Genomic DNA, 23702 nt, shown 5'->3' on the forward strand with positions numbered 1-23702 from the left:
AGGCCATCATCAGCTTTTTGGCCCTTAGAGCAACCATCAGGGTCTGGCCATATGAAAAAAAGCAGCAGCCATGGACTGTCTCATCTGACTCCTGTTCTCTGTGCCCCCTCAGCTCCCAAGAGATTAAAAAGATTAACCTTCAGAGCTATTTACTTGACACAGTGTGATTTCAGGGGTCTCTCAGTAATCCTCAAATGCCAAGCTCCCATCTTTAATAAGAACATAATTTTTGATTTAAGATTAAAAAGCAAGTTGATTCAATACCTGTCTCTCACACTTAAGTAAAATCTTTAAATCACTAAGCATGAAGAACTGAGGGCCTGCTATACGGTGAGTGCCGCTGCCAAAGACCAGGTCTGTTACTTGATCCTGCGCACACCCTCCTCCACAGTGATCCAAACCTAGACAGCTGACCCACGCTGAGCCAATCAGATCCTCTCCCCATTCCTAATGTCAGATGAGCAAGAGAAACAGAGACGGATGGCTAACAGAGGAGAATAAAATTAAACAACAAGGCCCTGCAGACAAGTTTCTAGAAATTCTGCTGCTAAGGGGCCCACACAGGCCTGCTTTGCCTTTCCTTCCCAGGTGTTGGCTGTTGCTATTGGCGCAGCTGACGTGTGTAATGAAAAGTAGAAGCAGAACCCAGTGGTGTTTTTTTCCTGGCCCAACTTTAATGAGAACATTGCTGTTAATGCAAACCAACACCACTCTGCATAATTTAAGAAGATTGTTTATTTTCCAACTTGCTGGTACATGGCAGTACATTCTCTGTGGATTTACTAATCAAGGTACTGCCCAGTTAATAACCTTTCCCAAGAAGTCATCTTGGCAAAGATAATTTAACTTCTGCTTTTCCACTTAACCAAACCTGGCATCATGAACTGTGAAGAACCCTGCTAATGAGGAAAAAAAGATCATTAGTGGCTTTTATTAATCATATGAAATAATTCAATAATTCAGTGCCTTACTTCATGAATTAAACAGAGGGTCAAGACATATTATCCAGGATAAATACTAAAGTTCTATTTAAAAACTTATAACATTAATCCCCAGGTTTTAAAGCTTTTATAGTCAAACCCTTAAAATTTAACATTACTTAATAATTATTTGAATTTTTCAGTAAATGTTATCTCAACAATTCATTTCTTAAATAAGTTTAATTTTATTAAAAATAATGGCTTTTTAAAAGCAATATATTACTTAAAATATACAGCTTAATTAAAATAAATAAGGTTTCACTTCTTTAGTTTCTCAATCATTGAAACTCAGTGAAAGACCAAAGACAAACTATTTCTCTTCATTTTCCCACTAAGAGTGCTGTTCATATTTTATATATCAAACTTAAGAGGGGAAAAAAACCACCAAAATGCATGAACTTCATCTTCCCACCTAGTCTAAGAAAAGGCTTTCAGCAACAACACAGGTCATAATTCACTTAGCCGAACATGCATTTATGAAAATTAATTTACTCAGTTAAATAAAACTGACCAAAACCAAGCTAGTCAGTATACGTACAAGACTTGCAATAGCCTAGGCAAATACATTCAAGCTAAAACAACAATGGTCTCAACAATAATTGCTGCTTCGTTTATTGAACATTTGCTCTCCTTCACAGGCTGCAGTGCAGGCAGGAACAAGACACAAAAGGCACATTTAATGCCATCACCCACAACCACCCGAGAGCCCACAGCCAGGGGAGGAAAAAGTGGCAGAAGAAATAGGCCAGGTTTGGACGTAACCTTGGGAGTGGAATCACTCACTATCAGTTAAAGAGCGTAGATTCTGTAGCCCATTGTAGCTGGGTTTAAATTCTGGCTCTCTCATGCATTCTCTGTGTGGTGGTAAGGAAACTATTAGACTTCTCTGAATCTTAGTTTCCTTAGTTATAAAATCAGGATGATGGCAGGAACGCCTATTTCATAGGGTTGTTGTGATGATTCCATGCATGCGAAGTACTTAGGACCTAAGTGTGCAGCACACAGTAAGTATTCAATAAATGTCACCTGATGTTATTCACCCAGTACAAGACCCATGACAGAGGAAGCTCTGGGCCAACTACTTTACTTACACAATGTCATTTAATCCTCATAACAATTCTTGGCATAGACAGTGTTATTCCAATTTTAAAGAAAATTGAACAGATCTAGAGAAGTTCTATAACTTGCCCAAAGTCACAGATAGCAAATGACAGAACCAGATTCAAACAAAAGATTGGTTTTTTGTTTTTGTTTTGTTTTTTTGTTTTTACTTGATTGATTTCTAAGTTATTAAAACTCTTAGAGTATCTGTGTGTGGTACAAATACAAATTGTATCAATATGAAAGGGAATGTTTATGTTAAAAGCTCTCACACATTATGCTAGAACTTTCTCACAAACTATTCATAAATCAACATTTTCACTCCTATTTTAAAGACAAAGAAATCGAGTCTTAGAGAGATTGAAACAACTTGCCCATGGCCAAACAGCTTTTAAGATACAGAATTTGGATCTCATCTCCAGGCACTGATGCCCATAGGCTGGCTTTCCATTACACAGTGTTACCTTCCTAAGATAAATCTTAACTGTCTTTTCTCAAAATAGCAGCAATCTGTAGAAACTGGCATGTCTTAGAGCAGAAACCATTTCAAACTATTTGTTTAGAAAAGAATTAAGTAAGCATACCACTGATTTCAGATGTATCTATTCCTTCACTTGCCATGATTTGTTTTTAATTAATTACATGCCCAAGAATAGCTATCATTTTTCTTTGGACTATAATAAAAAGTCCAACTTTATTATTTCTTGTGCATAGAAGAGGCTAAGGGCTAACCTCTAAGAGTGAGTTAAAGTCCCCACCAAGGCACTTCAGGTAGACCAAGGGGAAGAAAAAAGTAAACGTTTCCTTAAAATGAATGTGTATATTTATAATGTCCTCTCAACTGTACTGTTTAACCATAACAGGTACTGGGCATGACTTCACCCAAAAATGCAACTTGTTTTAAAGTTCTGCCCCCTTGTAAATTACTTAAACAGGGTTTCATCAGTCTAGTAAAACCAAAAGGAAAATTCCATAAATGTTTTAATGCATCAAACTGTAGATTAAATATTTACTACACCTTTTATTGCCCAACCTAAGAAGATGAAAAAATGGAAATATTTTTTTGCCAAGGGACATCTATTATTTGTATTTTTTCTTAGATATACCAGAAGGGGAAAGAAAATTCCGTGACTACTTCATCAATTATCATCACACTTTCAGGAAAATGAAGTCATATTTAATGATAATAGGTAAGATCAAGACCAAAAAAAAAAAAAAAAACCAACCCAAAAAACCAAAACCCCGTACAACTCAACTAGTTAATGGCAGAGCTAAAGCAGGAAATGATCAGTAATATGTCAACCAACTGATTGTTTTTGTGACAAGTATTTAATCTCTTTTCCTTTTGATTTTACCTGAAGAGACCTAAATTTTAAATCACAATTCAAAGACTTTATATCACAGGATGGAGTAGGAATCTTATGGGAAACCAATATTCACATGGCAAAGACAATCACATCAGTTTAAGTCTCTTCCAGGATTTCTAAAGCTACAGTAATTTCAAACTAAAATTATAATACCCAAAATAATCAATGAAAAGAAATAGCTACGCAAATTAGCCTATGAGACACTACTTCACACCTACTAAAGTGGCTATAACCAAAAGGACAAAGAGTAACATATTGGCAAGGACATGGAGAAACTGAAATCCTTACACATTGCTTGTGGGAATGTAAAATGAAGCAGCCACTCTGGAAAAAGAGTTTGACAGTTATGACCTGGTTAATTCCACTCCTACTTACCTACCCAAGAGAAATGAAAATGTATGTCCATACAAAGATCTGTACGTAAATGTTTACACCTGCATTATTCATAATAGTAAAAAACTAGAAACAATCCAAATGTCCATCAATTGTGAATAAACAAAACGTGGCACAGTGGGATTATACAGAGCAATTAAAAAAAAAATTGAAGTACTCAAACATGCTACAACTGAGGAGCACGGAGCCTGATGCAGGGCTAGAACTCATGACCCCGAGATCACAACCTGAGCCAAAACCAAGAGTCGGATGCTTACCCCGGGGCACCCCAGTAAGAATTATTGAATTGAATACTTAAAACAAGTGAATTTTATGGCATTTCTTTGTACATCAATAAAGCTGTTTTGTAAAAAAAAAAGAGTAGCTATATTTCTGTAAAATATCTTTTTTTAAAAAAATATTTTATTTATTTGTCAGAGAGAGAGAAAGAGAGAGTGTGCACAAGCAGGGAGGAGGAGCAGAGGGAGGGTGAAAACCAGGCTCCCCGATATGCAGGGAGCCTGATGTGGGACTCGACCCCATGACCCTGAGCCGAAGGCAGATGCTTAACCAACTGAGCCACCCAGGCATCCCCGTAAAATTTCTTTAAATAAAAATAACATGACAAGAGTTTATAGGGAAATACACACACACACACACACACACACACACACACACATACAGAAGACCTTAGATCCTAGGGGAATTTGAAATGAAAAAAATTTTTCCATCAAATTTTGACTCATAGCAGGCTTTTCATCTCTATATCCAGAAGACTGCTTTTGCTTTTTTTGTGTGTTCATATGTAGATTATTATTAATGAATTTTAATATCGGCCTAACATTAACTTGCATACTAGTAAGATCTATTTCCCAAAGGATTTGAGATATTTAAACATTCTGTAGTGTAAATTATAGTTCACTGCAACTGAGAAAATAAATGTTAACATAAAGAAATTGTCAGGGCGCCTGGCTGGCTCAGTTGGAGTGTGCGATCTTGATCTCAGGGTCGTGAGTTCTAGCCCCACATTGGGTATAAAGATTACTAAAAATAAACTTTAAAATGGCTGCATTTGCAAAGAGTTCTATTTTTTTTAAAGATTTTATTTATTTATTTCAGAGAGAGAGAGAGAGGGAGAGGATGGAGGAAGAGTGAGAGGGAGAAGCAGAACCCTCCAGACACACTGAGCAGGGAGCCAGATGTGGGACTTGATCCCAGAACCCTGAAATCATGACCTGAGCAGAAGGCAGATGCTTAACCAACTGGGGCCACCCAGCCGCCCCTTTATTTATTTATTTATTTATTTATTTATTTATTTATTTATTTAAAGTAGTCTCCATGCCCGGCATGAAGTCCAACACGGGGCTTGAACTCACCACCCTGATATCAAGACCTGAGCTGAAATCAAGAGTCAGGATCTTAACCAACCCAGCTACCCAGGCACCCCTCAATGGTCTGCCTTTCTGTGCAGTTTCTTTTGCTTGAGGTTATATAAATGAGGATTTTCCTCATAGGAATTTCTAATATATACCACCCAAGTGAATAAAAAAGGAGTCTTGTGCTAATTTGCATCATACAAAGACATCAACCAGGGATACTGTACATATCAGACTTAATATTTAACTCCATTCTGATTTGATTTTAAAAATCTAACAATATCAAACTATAGTCTGTTGACACCACAGTATTTGCTTTCCGGAAAAAAGTCCTTCTACACTTAGAAATGAAAGCAAATTTTAAAACAATGGAAGCTAGTCCTATTACATGGCCAACGTAAGACATTACCCTCATTACAAAAAGAAATTAAATCAGAAAATCTATATTCACTCTAAAATTTGTTTTATCGTTTCTTTTTAAAAGGAGGAGAACCAATTAGTAGTAAGGGCATAGAACTAAATTCCTAGATTTAAACTCCAGCCTCACCACTTACTACCTCAATGACTTCAGTCAAATTACTACTTTGACTTCTCTAGGCTTTCTCATTTATTATGGTAGAGAAAGATTTCTGAAGAAATTTCCCATTTTTAGAAATCTCTCCCCTAGGGGCGCCTGGGTGGCGCAGTCGTTAAGCATCTGCCTTCAGCTCAGGGCGTGATCCTGGCATTCTGGGATCGAGCCCCACATCAGGCTCCTCTGCTAGGAGCCTGCTTCTTCCTCTCCCACTCCCCCTGCTTGTGTTCCCTGTCTTGCTGGCTGTCTCTCTCTGTCAAATAAATAAATAAAATCTTTAAAAAAAAAAAAATCTCTCCCCTAACCTTTCCCCTTGAGAAATCACTTAACAACAATATCTTTATCAGGAGTTTTGTTTGAGAAATAATATGTATACCAATTACGGGTAACTTGAAAATAAAGTTAAAAAAAGTGTTGGTATTGGGTAATATTCATTGAAAACAAACAACTTTTACACCCCTCAAGATGACAGTAAGAGCTTACCTATCTCTAAAATAACCAACCACGGACTGACTGGGATCCGGCCTGGATGGAAAGCCCCAGCCCTGGTTGATGAAAGATATTAGGGTCTCTGGTTTCCAGTCCTTTGTCAGTCAAGGCAATTAATATTGTTAATAACAATAATAAAGAGTTAGCATTTATTATTTATCAAGCACCAGACACATGTTAGATGTACTAACTCATTTAATCCTCACAACTCTATGAAGCAGATATTATTGTATCCCTATTGCAGTTACAAAAACTTAAATTATACAAAGTTAAACATAAGTAGCAGAATACAGGAATTCAAATCCAGGTGACTGGCTCCACAGCTGAGCCAGTAATTACCTACCAGTATTTTCATTCACATCCTTACACAAAACTGACCTATGTTCTCTTGCCTTGGCTCCGATCACTAAGGTGCCTGTGAAGAGTGGCATTTAACCCCTAACTACCGTCAGATACTTCTGTCTCTCTTGTTTCTCCCTGGCTGCCTTGCCAGTAGAGAAGCTATCAGACCCTGTTAAAAAAGCAAAACACAAAACTTCACTCCAACTTAGTCAGCCCTAAAAATATGTAAAATAGCTAATACTAATCGTAGGGTAATTATGAGGATTCAGTGTGCTAATACATACTGAGCTAACTATAGTAACAGATACATAAGAGCTCAATAAAAGTTAGCTATTATGTCATTTGGATGAATTACCCAATGCTTCCTTTTCCCTCATACTGCACCATGAGACAAGGAAGTACTCAATTTACATTCTTATTTACATTCTTTCAGTATTTATCATAGGATATATTCTGGTTTATTATTCTCAAACATAACCCTGACTAAACCATGTGTGCATAATACCAATCAAGATGACAGTACCTTCCTTGTTTACATATTTCTAACAGTGTGCTATAAATAGCATAAAAATGTGTATCATATTTTTAAGGCAATTTCAAAGCCAAGAGTATTAATATATGTTGGTTATTTAAGTACATTTGTATTTTAGAAAATACCTAACATTACTGCTGTTCATTCAATCATTTGAAAGAAAAAATGAGACCATGAAACAGATCTAAATTATTCAAAATCAAATACATTAATTTGTTTGGCTTCCTTCCATTTATGTATATAGGATAACATTTAAATGGAGAAAAAACAAGATAAATTGCTTCTGGGTGCTTAATCCAGATTCCTCAGAATAAGAATCTAAGGGAGTTGGACCACCATCATCATTGGTCAAGAAAAGGAATGCTGTGGGGCACCTGGGTGGCTCAGTTGGTTTGGCAGCCGACTCTTGATTTTGGCTCACGTCATGATCTCGGGGTCCTGGGATGGAGCCCCCACTGGGCTCCCTGCTCAGCTGGGAGTCTGCTTGAACGATTCTCTCCCTCTCCGTCTGCCCCTCCTCCCTGCCCCATGTGCGTGAGCTCTCTCTCTCTCCCAAGCAATTAAATAAATAAATAAGTCTTTTTAAAAAAATAAAGAGATATGCTGTAATTGTAAGAATCCAGGTGGCTATAAAACTGCTACTGATTCAAGTATGTGTACAGAAGTTATACCTTTAATGTTTGGTATGGAGATTTAAGAAAACTTCTGCAGAGGAAGAAATGAAATACTTATAATATTTGTTAAATTTATGATGAACTATTTATCTTGACACTAAGACTGTACAAACGTACTAATTTTTGTTAAGTGCTCTGTAAACGATTTGCAGCCTTGCACTGTACAGACCAGTATTAACTTCTTGTACTGATGAGAAAACTGAGAACTTTTAAAGAAGGGTCAGAAAGGTCCACGCCTAGTATTTGGGGGCAGAAACCCAAGTTCTGACTTACAACTCCATGCCCTTTCCACTGCACCACATTCTTTTATGTAACTTGGCCAGCATTTTCCTAAGTATATTCCACAAACACTTAAGGGGAAAAAACTAAGTCCAATAAATTGAGAAATGGTATCTTCCCTGTCTGCCTCTTTGGTAGTAATTAATGCAACACAAATTTGCATAATAAAATACTGTAATCAAAAACTTTTTTATCTTTGCCTAGCTCAGTATCTCCCAAACTTTTTGACCACAAAATCCCTCTATTCTACTAACACCTATTGACATTATGGGAAATGTTGCTATAGGCTAAAGCATTATGTTTATTAGCACTTAATGTAATAGATATTCAGCATACGGACTATTTCACATATTGCTACTAAATAAATTAAGTTACTTGAGTAAGTGTCTAGCTTGGTGCATGGCACCTGCTAGGCACTCAATATAATAATGAAGAACTATATGAACTAAATAGAAGTTTAGTGTAAATATTGTCTCTTAACAGCACTGTTATCAAAGCAGCAAACATTTACCAAGTACCCACTATAAGCTAAGGCACTAGAATAATGGAGATACAAAAATAATGATTTCTACCCTTACAGATTAGCAGAAGGAAATTAATTATAATACAAGTCAAGCAATGATAAATGCCAGAATACATAAAATACCACGGTAACAAAGAGGTAGAAGAAAAATTGCATTTATAGAAAAAGAGTTCCCTGTAATTGCTCTTAAATGGAGCAGAATGAATTCAATTTATAACTCTTTTCACCAACTCAGCATGTTTATATATAGGACGGTAAAAAGGATCAAGATCGCTCTACAGCTTTCCCTGTCTCTATGCAGAAAGGATTGCTCCCATTTCAAATTTGTTTCTTCAAAGGAACACCAACATAACTAGAGACTCAGAAGCCACCTGAATAGGCTCCCAGAGGCAAGACAGAACATCTGAGCATGAACAACTACAAGGCACTGAATCACATCAAATATCTTTAAGCCAAGAGTTCACAACGGTAATTAACAACAAACAAATAACAACAGTATTGATATGTGAAGGATGGTAGGTAACTACCACATTACTTTGCATACTTGTAAAAAGAGAAAGAATCAAGGTTTAAAAAAAAAAAAAAAAGTACTACACGCCTGCCATGAACACAGCACATACAACTTTTGTAATAAAAGGAGCACTAGTTTGGGACCTAATCAGTCTCCATGGGATTATGAAAGATATCCTTCAGGGAGAAGACTAGTTTTGAGTTTTAAGAATCAGTTTGGGTCAAGATTTAAAAAAAAAAAAAAAAAAAAAAAAAAAGGAAGGAAGGGAAGAAAAGGAAAGAAAGAAAGAAAAGTAAAAAGAAAGAAAGAAAAGTAAAAAGAAAGAAAGAAAAAAAAAAAAAAAAGCAGACGTGGTCATCCCAAGCAGTAAGGTGAAAAACAGCATGGGGAGACTTCTAAAAGTTGTATTTGGTGGAGGATGGAGTTAGTGAACAAAAGCTAAAGGCTGGATGAGACTAGAAAGCTAACTGAAATTAGATTTAAAAAAAAAAAATCCTTAAAGCCCTTGTGAAGAAACTTGTTTCTACCACACGTGAGAGGAAGTCACAGAAGAGTATTATTCAGTAGGTAAAGACAAGGTCAATTTTTATTTAACGTAAACCATCCTGGTGGTTGTGAGGAGAAAATATTTAACTGCAACAAGAAGAAAAGAACGAAGGAAGGGAGATCATAGCAAATCTGAAAAATATTTAGGAGATAAAAGTAGTGACAGAACAGAGACTGGAAAAACAAATTTATTTTTATTTATTTATTTTTTAAAGATTTTATTTATTTATTTGACAGACAGAGACAGCCAGCAAGACAGGGAACACAAGCAGGGGGAGTGGGAGAGGAAGCAGGCTCTTAGCGGAGGAGCCTGATGTGGGGCTCGATCCCAGAACGCCAGGATCACGCCCTGAGCCGAAGGAAAACACTTAACGACTGCGCTACCCAGGCGCTCCAAGGAAAAACAAATTTAGATGGAACTTCATGCAACTTCCCACAGAACTTTAAAAAATAATTCTATTGTAGCATTTACCATAAAGTATAATAGTTATTTGCATTTTGGTTCCCCCATGATGCAGAGCTGTATTAAAATAAGCAGTCAGTGCCTGATACATAGTAGGTCTACCATAAGTGTTATTTAACTATACAGAGATGCAAATTTTACCAGGACATTATGTTTCTGGACAGAGAGAGGGAGAGTCTTGGTAATAAAAGTCTTTAATCCTAAAAGGCAACCTGTACTGGTAAAACTAAATGTACTGAATTTTCCCTATATGAAATCAAAGTAATAAGGCTTCACCTAGCAACTTCCTTAGTTTTCTACCAGTAAATAAAAATAAACCATATAACAAAGTGTTACAGTATCCATAAAGCAGTAATTAAAAATATATCCTACTGTCTACCATTTTGAGATTGGAAAAATAAGACCTCATCTTCTCATTCCCTAAAGTTCTAAAAGAATTAAATTTTAATAAAACTACCTGACTTCTCTTTATAATACTGTCTTTTACCTGGTTAGAGCCACAGACCAACCCAGTTCTCCATAAACAAGGTAAACCAGAACTCTTTACCTGTGTTTCTAATCCCATCATGGGGTGGGGTGGGAAGACACTAAAGACAGAACGCAAACTAAGGTAAGATACCACTTTAAATGAACAAGTAGAGTATAACCATTTAATAAGGATATTAATTTTAGGCAAAAATTTGAAATGTTTAAGTTGTATACCTTCTTCAGCATTTTATTCTTATGAATCAATCCTTGGTATTGAATTAACTGCTTTCATTTGAATAAACTCTTCAGGCCATATGGCAAAGAACAATTTAGCTTCTAAGTTACTCTGTTAAACAGCATTTATAAATGTTATTCTTTGTGGAACTATAAACATACAGCAGGTTAACACCAGTGTTTTAGACACTCTTAGGCCTTTTCAAAGCTGGTACATTTGCCTAATTTTAGGCAGCCAGTGGCAACCTACCAACTTATTTCACCACTACGTCTGTTACCATGGTTAAAGATAAACTGACTGCAAGATACTGGGAATATAACTGGCAAACATTATATCCTTGACTAACATTTCTATTTTAAATCTATTCATCAGAAAATGAAAATGGTTAGAAACTAGTTTTCCAGTATGTCATGAAATAATTTTCTTTCCAACTCCCAAGAGGTATAAGAAGCTTTATCCATTAAAAACTTCAACTTTAGTCAAATAACATTGCTTCTTGGATTTTCTCATACCTGTATAAACAACTACTTTAATTATTGGGTCTTGTATTTGGCAACTAGATATTTCCTTTTAATGGAATAACTACTCCATTTATCCAAAAGGAAAAAAAAAGTCATAAGCAAATAAATAAGAGAACCACAGCATTTCAAAGAAGTTATGTACTATGTACAAATTCCTATTTCTGATGTATCAAAGTATTTGCAAAACAAAAACAAAAACCTTCTATTACCAAATACTTAGTTTCTAAAGAGGACAAACATAAATACTATTTAGGTGTTTATGTATTCACAGTGTCTAAACGTGGTAAAAAAGATGCTGCAAAAACTTTAAAAATAGATAAAGAATTTTCTACTGAAAGTGTTTTTGTGAAACCAGTACTTGGATACTCAGGAGTACTGAATATAGGTTCCCTTGGACCTATAAACATTACTGGGTAGCAACCCCGAAGGATACTGCTAGGGAAAAGTGCAAGGTATTTTTTTTTTCTATTTTTCCATTTTCTTTACCCATGGGAGTTGAACTGGCTATCTCAATTAAGTATAGATTCTGCTACACTTATGTGTAAGTGAAGTCCTGTATTTCTTTTTTTTATTTTTTTATTTTTTTTTAAAGATTTTATTTATGTGACAGAGACAGCAAGAAAGGGAATATAAGCAGGGGGAGTGGGAGAGGGAGAAGCAGGCTCCCCGCTGAACAGGGAGTCTGATGCAGGACTCGATCCCAGGAGTCTGGGATCATGACCGGAGCCAAAGGCAGACGCTCAATGACTGAGCCACCCAGGCGCCCTTAAGTTCTATATTTCATGGTACAGCTGACAAGATCTCTAGACTAGATTTAAAATACAAAACAAAACCTTGTTCCCTTATCTCTCAGTGTCCTCAGCTGTAAACTCAAAGTATTAGAATGGTTACTTTCTAAGGTCCTTTTAATTTCTGTTTCCTTAGTAAGAAGTTAGATTCTAGCACAAGGCAATCTCAGGGACAGCCTCAGGTAAGGAGACATGGAAGGAAGGAAGGAAGGAAGGAAGGAAGGAAGGAAGGAAGGAAGGAAGGAAGGACGGGAGGGAGGGAGGAAGGAAGGAAGGAAGGAAATGAAGGTTTCTCAACCATTTAAAGATCTGTCTGAAAAAGGAAATGAAGGTTTCTCAACCATTTAAAGATCTGTTTGAAAAATCAGTTCACTGGAGTACTTGAATTTTTACCCAAATTGAAATTCCCTTGAGCTTTCCTTCAGGATTTTGCTTCAGTGCAATGTAATTAATTTACCTACAATACTACTACTTTAATCTGATTAAACAACAAATGGAGATAAGCCCATAGAAATGAAAATTCACAGCAAAGGAAGAGAGATAAACCACAATGCATTCTAGACCAAAGCTGTAATTAATAGACAAAAACAACCACTGATGGGGAAAATATCAGAAAAGGCCATTTCTATTCCATTTGCATTGAAAGTTAAAGAACTTTTGGAAAGAGTCAAAAATAAAGCAAAGTTTGGGGATTTAAATACTTGTTTGCAAATACTATGGGAAAATACTATGGGAAAAAATAAAGCAAAGTTTGGGGATTTAAATACTTGTTTGCAAATACTATGGGAAGTTAGGTGGTATTAAACTTGTTTGCAAATACTATGGGAAAATACTATGGGAAAAAATAAAGCAAAGTTCGGGGATTTAAATACTTGTTTGCAAATACTATGGGAAGTTAGGTGGTATTAAACTTAAGAAACTATACCTGTCCTTCTATTTATTTAATCCACCCACTCTTTTTAAAAGATTTTATTTACTTATTTGAGAGAGAGACAAAGACAGCACAAGTGGGGGGAGGGGGAGAGGGAACTGGAGAGGAACAAGGAGACTCCCTGCTGAATGCAGAGCCTGAAAGGGCTGATCCCAGGACCCCAAGATCATAACCGTAGCCAAGACAGATGCTTAACCAACAAAGCCACCCAGGTGACCCTAACCTATCCACTTTTTAATATATCATTTGTTTTGTTTCTTCCCAACGCACCTCTCTTTGCCATGAAAGAAAAAAATGATCTCAAATACATAATGACATATGCTGAGAAAAAAAACTATTTGTGCTAGAAATTAAAGCAAAGGATAAGGGAAAGAACAAATAATGCAAGTACAAAATTTTCAAAAATACAAAAAAATTTGATGTTTTTCTATTTTAATAGATAGAAAAATGTTCAGTTTAGAAGAACTACTAAACCAAAATCTTTAGTTATCCAAATATATTATTAATAACAACACTCCATAGTTAGTGAAAGAGAACAGAGCGCAGAGGAATTGCTTTTCAGCAATATTTATTGAACACCTACTATACACCAACAATGCACTTGGTGTTAATATGTTATCTCATTTACTTATCATAGTGATTTTTAAGGATTCTCACCTCAATAATATAGACAAATTAAGCTCAGGAAAGTTAAGAAACTAACTCAAGCTTAGCAAATAAAAATGAAATCAGTTAACCTAAAATCATTCGGGTAAGCCAAATATGTCCACCAGCACATAATCAGTCTAACATGTTGTACATACTTAGCCCCAAATACAAAATCCTGAAATATCAAAGAGATAGATGATTGTTCAAAAGTCTGTAGCAATTATGAGAAAAAATAGAAAAAAATATGTTCTCATACATTTGATTCAATAAGAGTTTCAATTTTTCAAACTTCATACTTTAACTCAACTGCTATAATTTTATATCTGGAACAACAGATTAATATTTTATACACGTTTAAATATTTACTTTTACATACAATATTGTTTGGTTCTAATAGAAACAACTGGAATTTTAAGAGACAGTCAAAAATTTATCAAAAAATAGATCTGACGACCCTCAAAGACCAGAACATTAAGAAATACACACTGTAGTATAATTTACATGCACTTTTTTAAAGGGAATGTTATTATTATTTATAATAATTAAGACACTAAACCTCATATAATTAGATTAAATAAAGAACATAAATAGCTATGTATTTAATAAGAACTAGAAGCAGAAAATTGTGCCTAATTCTATTACAAACTTATTCCTTAACATTTCATACAGGAGGAGCTAAGTATATCACAACCTTAACATTTAAGAATATGAAGAAAATAGTGAGGATCCTGATCTTTTATTCAGCCCAACACTGGTGGTCTAGTATACAGCTACACAGAAGGACATAAAGCTACACATCCTCACATGGAATCCATTCAAACCAATCCAATCATATCCTTTAGACATACTTTCATAGTGGGGAAAACAGTATCCCACAAAAAATTCACGTCTGCCCAGGACATTGGAATGTTACCTCATTCGGAAATAGGGTCTTTGCAGATGTAATTATTTAAGGATCTCAAGATGAAATCGTTCTGGATTTAGAGTGGAACTAAATCCACTGACTGATGTCCTTATAAGAAGAGTGAAGAAGGCAAGGTAAAGATGGGGCAGAGATTGGAATGATGCATCAGAGAAAGCCAAGGAACACCAAGGATTGTGTTCACCAGAAGCTAGAAGAGACACATGGGGCAGTTTCTCCCTCAAGCCTCCCTACAGAGGGAACCAACCCTGCTGACACTTTGATTTTGGACTTCTAGCCTCCTGAACTGTGAAAAAAATTAATTTCTGTTGTTTTAAGCAACCCAGTTTGTGGTCCTATTTATGAAAGCCCCAGGAAACTTATACAACTTCTTATAATATCTTGATATAAGCACTAAGTCATTTCATTATCACAATAAATGAAACCTAAAAATAGAAATGGAAGCGCTCTGAAAAATAAATGCTATTTAAATGTGTGGTGGCACTATCATCATCATTGCCATCACCGTTGTTAAATCAACAGATAGGTATATATATTACTAATCATCTTTTTAAAACAAGATGTATACCTTCCCACATTCTCATCAGAAGTCATCTTAAAAAAATTCTCAAATTAAACAAGGAAATTTTATAGACGTTTCTTCAGTTCATTTTTCAAAGCAACTTTAGTACAGAAGGAAGAATGACCTGAAAGTCAGTAGACCTAGGTTTTGGCTTTATTACTAATTAATGACTATGATCAAGTTATTAGATCTACAGGCATCAGGTTTCTTATCTATAAAGCAAAAAGTTTAACAGAAACTAGATGATCTCTGAAGTCAAACTATCGTGACTACTGCACAGCATAGCTTCTTTCTTCCTTGTAAACAAAACTAAAACTCAAATTATTTATGCTAGAAATACCCAACCTGGGAATGGATGAGGGTGGAAAATTAAGAACTTCATGACTAAAATGGGGAGAAAAATCTTAAGTGAAAAGGCAAATATTTTAGTAACTAAACTAACCAATCTATTTCTGGTAGGACAAGTCTTGTTTTTGGCAAGTAAGTAACATTTAAAAGGAAGAAATGGAAAACATGACCAGTGACTGCAGCAAAGACAGATGGGCTTTATAAATTACACTTAATCATGACTTTACTGTAACAGTGTTAGACAGCAAACACCAACAAATACCTGCGGTCCTCGCACTGAATATTAGGAGCCTGACATTCTAGGTCTTTCATCTACAAGTAAGAGTAAGGATCTTTTTTTAACCTCATGAGAATTTTTAGAATCCATGAAATAAAGCACTCTGGTAAGTGTGAGGAGCAATTCATCTCATAAGGGGAATATGAAGTAATAATAATAGAAATAACTTTCATTTATTGAAAGCTTACCCTGTGGAGCACTTTGCTTCATACTTTACATGTATCATCAATTAATCCTCAAATTAAATACAAAAAAATAGCATTTATATACATGAAGAAAGTGAAACTTAGATATTAAGCAACCTGTTCAAAATCATACCGGCTTTCAAAAACAAGGATTCAAATCTCAGCTTTCCAACTCCAAAACCTATGTTCTTGTTACCCATTAAGGCACTGCCTCATATAGTGGTCACTCTCAAAGAGGGCAGGTTACGACTGAAAGAGGGGGAGGAAGGCTTTGCAGAGCTGGTATCATGGTTTCTTGACCTGAGTTCTGTTTCACAAACAGGACACAAACAGTCCTGAACACAAGCAGGTGTTCAGTTTGTCAAAATTCATGAGGCTGAAAGCCTAAAATCTGTGTGGTCTTCTGAGTATGTTATACCTCAGTAAAATGTATATATATATTGCCTCTGCATTAGTCAGAACTCTTTTACAAGTAAAAATCTAACTCACACTAGCATCAACAAAAAGGGGGGGCTTTATTTCCTGACATGGCTAAACAACTCAAAGTTCAGGAGTGAAGTGAATGTCAGGGTGGAGTGAATCCAGGGACTAGAGCACCATGATGGCCTGTGGTGTCTCTTTTTTCCCTATTCCTGACCCACTCCAGTGTTGTCTCATTCTCTTCTGGCTGCTGCAGACTTTCATCCTTCTAGCTCCTTGAAAGAAGCAAAAGGGTCTTTTCCATCAGCTCTAATTAAAAAGAAAAAGGCTAGGGGCATCTGGGTGGCTTAGTCGGTTGAGTAGCCAACTCTTGACTTCCGCTCGGGTCAGGATCTCAGGGTTGTAAAATTGAGCCCCACGTCGGGCTCTGCACTGGGCCTCGAGCCTGCTTGGGATTCTCTCTCTCCCTCTCCCTCTGCCCTTACCGTCCCCACCCCCCGCATGTGCCCATGTGTACTCTCCAATAAATTAATTAATTAATTAATTAATAAAGTGATTAATTGAAAAAGGGTTTGTAGAAGGACAGTTGGGTCATCAGATATACCAGGGCCAATTACTGTAGCCAAGGAGATGAGGATGAGGTACCATCTCTGGTCTTGTCTTAGCCATACAGTCACCTCTTTGGCCAGATGGAAGGAGGAATACGTGCACTATAAACATGGTTATTAAAGAAACTGTTCAGTATAGAAAACCACTCTAATTCTTCATCTATTATATCCCAACTCATAAAATACATAACTAATATTACTTTTAAGAGTGATGCTTCGTAATTATTAAACAATTCATAAATCACTTTAAAAAACTTTTTAAAATCATAGTTAAAATAGTTTTATTCCTTCACAACCCTGTGAGGCACACAGGTGAAGCATGACTATCCTCAATTTACAAAAGAAGGAACTGAGGCTCAGATTAAGTAACATGTTCAATATTACAAGCTGATAGACGTCACAACATCAAATACAAATGTTCTTTCAACCGTAACATACTATGAGTCACAGTAGTCTAAAATTACATTAAAGATTTAATAATACATATGAGAACATGGTTCAAGAAAAGATTAATAGAGAAAATGAAAACCCATTTGTCCGAAGCTCAGTACTTCTATTTTGGTAGGTCTTAATTTGCTATCTACTACTATAACCATCTAGAGGCCAAAGAAGACTGCACAGGAAACCACATCCCATTAGAATGCATTTCTTGTGTATCACTTGGAACGTTTTCAGCTGCAAGGAAATAAAACTCCAGTTCAAGTGACTGAAAAAATACGGGATTTATTAACTCTCACAATAAGAAGTTCCCAAGTAGGACATTTCCAGAGTTAATTCTGTGGCTCAATAATCCTGAAAAACTCAGGTTCCTTCCATCTGTCACCTTTGCCATCCCCAGTCTGCTGACAAGCTCCCCTCATGGGACCAAGTCACTATGGGCTTCAGGCAGCAGAGCTTCACGCACCAATGTCCAGAAACAGGCAACAGACCTTCTCTCTTTATTTTTTAAGTACACTCCATACCCAACGGGGCTTGAACTCACAACCTTGAGATCAAGAGTCACATGCTCTACCGACTAAGCCACCCAGGTGCCCCCAGACCTTCTCTTTCATTTCATTCATTTACCTATGTTGAATTAGTTCATGAAAGTAAAGCAGTTAGAAAATGCCTGGCATACAGTAAATGTCATATAACTTTTGCTATTATTATTGTTGGGTCTCTTTTTAAGAGATGGCAGACTAGTTCCAGAAGCTTCACATCTCATAAGCCAGAACTGGAATACATGCCCCTTTCTTTCTTTTTTTTTTTAAAGATTTATTTATTCATTTTAGAGAGAGAAAGCACACATGCAAGAAAGAGCATGACAGAGGGGAGGGGCAGAGGGAGAGAAAGAATCCCAAGCAGACTCTGTGCTAAGCATACAGCCTAATGTGGGACTCAATCCCATCGCCCTGGGATCATGACCTGAGCCAAAATCAAGAGTCAGATGCTTAACCAACTGAGCCACCCAGGCATCCTGAAAGCTGAGATTTAATACTTCTTCTTTTTTAAGATTTATTTGTTTCAGAGAGAGCGCACGCTCAAGTGGGGGGAGAGGCAGAGGGAAAGAATCTTTAAGCAGACTTCCTGCTAAGAGCAGAGGGCTTGATCTCACAACCCATGAGATTATGACCTGAGACGAAACCAAAAGTTAGACACTGAACCGACAGCCACCAGGTGCCCCAAGACATAATACTTAATCATCTGTGCAACTCTGAAATGCTCTATGTAGGTACTTAGTACAAACACACACCTGAACTTTATTTAAAAAGCAGAGAATTTCAAGTATCAGTCAAGTTGATGTTACTCAGGCTAGTTTCTCATTTAAAATTAAACATTAAATGAATCCCACTGTTAGCTTACATTTAAAAGCCATTAAACATATTCATTTAAGCTTTCTTGCTGGATATTGACTCCATAAAGGTGAGGACCAAGATCTATATCATACAGTTCTTCCTCAGTTCTACAGATGAAGTTAGATTTGAGGGTTAATTCTGGGCCACCCTTCTCTTACATATTCACCTTCCGAAAATAAAACTCCATTCTATCATAATTTGACCTGCGTATTTACAATGAAATCCTATGGGGTCAACATCGTAGTGTGTAAATTATCTTTGAAACCATGTAACTTCAGGCCCCTAAATAGACAAATATTTCCCTCTCCTTAGGAACAAGAAACTAGATATATGAAAGCACAGTATTATGTTATAAAAAACATTCAATAGCCTGATATTAACAGAAAACTATTCTGGTTTCTCCTACTTCCATTCTTGAGACATTAATTGTTCCTTTGAATTAATGGCTGAAAATCATTTTGTTTCAACAGGGACTTTCAGATTATTCATGACTATGGATGGCTATAATAGTACAAAATGAAGTTTAAAGTTAAAGAACTTTTAAAAATCTCAAAATACATCATGCACAGAATAATTTGTTAAAAGGTACCTGATATCTAATTAGACCTTCTACACACATTTTAATACTGTAAAAATTTTGTTTTTATTTTCTCCTGGAAATTTCACATCTGATATTAGAGTTCATGGTCATAACAGTTCACAAATCAAGTCATGGTCTTTGGGGTTACCTAGTGCTCAGTACTCAAAAGAAAAAATAAAAGATGTCACCATTTTCTAGTGGGAAAGGTGACACTAAAGTGAGTTACAGGTGCGCCTGGGTGGCACAGCAGTTAAGCGTCTGCCTTCGGCTCAGGGCGTGATCCCAGCGTTCTGGGATCGAGCCCCACATCAGGCTCCTCTGCTAGGAGCCTGCTTCTTCCTCTCCCACTCCCCCTGCTTGTGTTCCCTCTCTCGCTGGCTGTCTCTGTCTCTGTCGAATAAATAAATAAAATCTTTAAAAAAAAAAAAAAGTGAGTTACAACTAAACATATATATATTCAAGAAAATTAAAGGTGAACATTGCTTGGTTTTTATTTATAGTGATATCTCCTACTATAAGCTGAATACTATCAAATGGTAGTCACAAAATCAAAGAATGTCAAAATACTAATGTTTCAAAAATCATCTAATCTAAGGCTTATGGGGTTCAAATCAGATGTGAAACTTTGTTATGTTTATATATTATATACACTCATCTGGAAATTTCATCACAATTTCAAAGGGATGCATGGCTGAAAAGAGGCTGGGAACCTTATCAAGTTAATGTAGAGAGTAGTAAAACTCAAAGAAATGAAATTATTTGCCCATGGTCAAATAATCAGCAAGTATCAGCATCAGTACTCAAGTCGTCTTTGCACTGAAACATAACCACTTCTAAAAGGACTTTTTAAATAAACATACATTTAAGAAAAAAACAAATCTGTATGACCTAAGAGCAGTGAAGGGAACTCTCAGGCTGATGATAAAAGGGAAAACCAAGATGGCAGATGAGAGGTGTGACAGGAGAACAATCCCCCCAGCGTGGAGCATGGGGCAGAGAGTTCTAGGAGGCCATTCCCAAGGGGGTAAAAGGGGGAACTACTGGCGTACTTGAAAGTGATGGACTACAACAATAGGAGTTTTATAATTCTATCAGAGACTTTGGAGAATTAGAAAAATCAAACGAAAGGGGAAAAATGTTGCACAGACAGAAAATATCATAGAATATTACATGACACAGTTTTAAACAATGCATACACGAACAGCAGCCCTGCATACTGATTTCACCAAAATTTGTTGTCATTTGGGAGTACTGGGGGAAGGAAGACTGGGGCTAAATCTTTATCATACAGTCAGAAGTCAACAAGTAACATCTATAATGAAATAATCAAGAAAAAGCAAGGTTTTAAATCATAAAGTAAATACCATTAAAAAAAATCAATGTAATTTAACAGGGCACTACTGCATTTTGAGTATGGGCTGTTAGAGCACAGATAAGCAAGCTAAGACCTGTGGGCCAAATCTAGCCCACTGCCTGTTTTTGTAAATTATTTTATTAAAACACAGTCATCCCCATTCATTTCATTTACTTAACATACTACCTATGGCTGCTTTTGTACTATAACCTCAGCAGAACTGAGTAGTTGTGACAGAAATCTTATGACCCTCAAAGCTTAAAATATTTACCATATGGCCCTTTACAGAAGAAGTTTAGAGTACTGTATGACATTTAGCATCTTTGATTTCTAACCCACAAATGTCAGCATTCCCCCAAAAGTAATTATGAAAACCAAAACTTCACACTCCGCATTTGCGACCCATCCTTCCTAATTCCCCACTAGGGATGAGGAGTGGTATAACTTTCATTTAAGCTATACAGAATTTAAAATAACTGCCTCTGGGGAGCAGAACCCAGAGGCTGGGTAAGGATAAAGAAAAGTAGTACTAGTGGCTGCTATTTTTTCTTAAATAGGCCTTAAAACACTAATCTTTCAAAGTATTTGCATGTATTTCTTCAAGATTAAATTTAAAAGCAAAATTAAAAAATAGAACAAATAAAAATCTTATTAATTATAGTAATTAATATAATTCTGGTGGCTCACTAACTTAAATGTGTGATTACATTTGCTAGATATAATTTGTGACATCTGTGATGGCTGCTCTGGAGAATTTTTTGGTAGCACGTATCCAAAGCTGCTCGGTAAATGACCCTCAGATAAGAAGGGTATTAGTGTGCTAACTGAATGCAAGTATAATATTTCAAACCCTCCGTTACCAAGAAAGGTCAATCTAGTACATTCTACAAATGATCTTCAGTGAAGTTTGAAATGTTTAACATAAAAAGCCAAATAGATAAGATGTTCAATAAACATTACTAACTCTCATAAGTAGACAGTAAGAGAAAAGTTTTCAAATATCTATGTAGGAAATGAAAAATAATTTTATTTAATTCACTTTTAAGCTGACTGGAAGTTTAAAGGCAAAGAGGATACTAATATAGAACTACGAAAGACTAAATTAATAGTATGATCAACGTCAGTACTTCCGAATCAGTACCTTATATGAAACGTGATAGTGTATGTCTGTGGTATGTTCTACACAGAAAAGAAATACCACGTCCAGACAGACTGCATTCCTAGGTTTGTTTAATCTTTAAAGCACTCTAAATACCACTTCCAATTCAACTAAATATACAAATTGTTTGATTTTACTCCCTATGGGAAAACCTCTACATATGTAAATAATTATATTTTGTGAATAGGGAACCGAAGAATAAGGCACCAAAAATGTTTTAAAGTATGAAAAGAAACATAATTCACCATATACACTAAAAATTGAAAATACCACATGTAACAACATACATTTTAAAGAGTGTAAACAACACTCTTCAGGAGTAAACTCTCCTGTACATGTACAGTAAATACATTATTATATTTTCAAAAAAGGCATTTATTCTCTTTCACTTCATAAAAAAGTACTTTGGCAAAGCTTATTTTGAAACGTATAGGATGACACAGCTAGTTAAGTAGTTATGACAACTAATCCTAAAACATCAAAATAAACATTTTAATATTTTGTTTTGAAAAATACAGTCCTCGAAGGTTTATTTTACTGAAAAGATTCAGCTGTTGAATTGTAGCTTACAAGAAACAGATTAAGACTATAGTTTCTCCATATAAAAGTTATAAAATTATAACAGCTCTGCTAACCTAGCTCCAAAAGAAATTAAGGAAAGAAAAATTTAATGCTTTTATAAAATGCTAATTATATTCAAAATCCTGGAAATTTGGCTTATATTATAGCTGAAAATAATTCATCTAGCTACTTTACTAATGTGGAATAAACAGTGGAGAAAAAAATACTGTTAAGCATCATCTTTCTAACTTCTTTAGAAATAAAATTAGCACAAGGAAAACCAAGATGCTCCCCTTTCCACTTGAAAGATGCTGAAATCTATTTGTCATTATTTCAGGTAATACTTGACATAACTCCATAGCACCAAAAGAAAAAGCACGCATTTTTAGAATAGGAATATTTAAGAGATGGAAAGATTTGACTATGAACTTACCTTCTTTTGATACCAGACTATAGCATCTGTGACTTTGGACGCCATTTATTCCACTGAAATCACACATTCGTCATTTTAGGCTGTGCAAGAGAGAAAAACATACAGACGACTTTACTTCCACCTTCCAAAAGGAGACTGAACAACATGCGTGCATGGCACTCTGGTTACTTGCAGAGTAAGGGGGGTATGACTATACTTATACTACACCCTTCCTCATTACTATTTTAGCAACAGGTTCTTCTTAAGTAAACAAAAATCAGTTGCCATAATAAAAGGATCTTTCTATGTGAATATAACACTTGAATCTTCTAACACAATGGATTTTTTTAAAATAAGACTTTTAAATAAATTTCAGAATTTCCCAGGTTATACTGGAAATCATTCATTTATAAATTCACATAGGATAGAAATCAATTCACTCACTCAGTAACAGATCGGTTTTGCTATAGTTCCCATCTGGGAACTAATGCCAATTACTGTTGCTAAAGGATGGCTTGATAAAGATGCCAAAACTTATAATCATATTTAATGTTCCCTGGTACTCAGTAAACACCAATTTGAACTAAAATCAAATAACTGGAAAAACTTAATTAATTTATGTTAAATACTAAACCAATATTAGAGTTAATTACACAGGAGTAATTAATATTAAAGACTTCACAGATATCACAGTTTGCTAATATTTAGATATTCACCACAGACCATTTCAATAAGCATCTTGTTTGTGTTTGCCTAAAA

The 23702-nt window shown here is 35.7% G+C and overlaps 1 protein-coding gene across 2 annotated transcripts in view; it reads right to left on the reverse strand.

The window, feature by feature from the left end:
- PHTF2 (putative homeodomain transcription factor 2) overlaps positions 1–23702 on the reverse strand; it is a 114618-nt gene that overhangs the window by 61503 nt on the left and 29413 nt on the right. For both annotated transcript variants that reach the window (XM_040644321.1, XM_040644322.1), the window contains exon 2: positions 22965–23044. In XM_040644321.1, coding sequence (XP_040500255.1) covers positions 22965–23009 — 45 coding nt within the window. In that variant the 5' untranslated portion in view covers positions 23010–23044. The remainder of the gene's footprint in view (positions 1–22964; positions 23045–23702) is intronic.

This window comes from Ursus maritimus, unplaced genomic scaffold, assembly GCF_017311325.1.
Source record: "Ursus maritimus isolate PB19 unplaced genomic scaffold, ASM1731132v1 scaffold_3, whole genome shotgun sequence".
NCBI classification, from domain to species: Eukaryota; Metazoa; Chordata; class Mammalia; order Carnivora; family Ursidae; genus Ursus; species Ursus maritimus.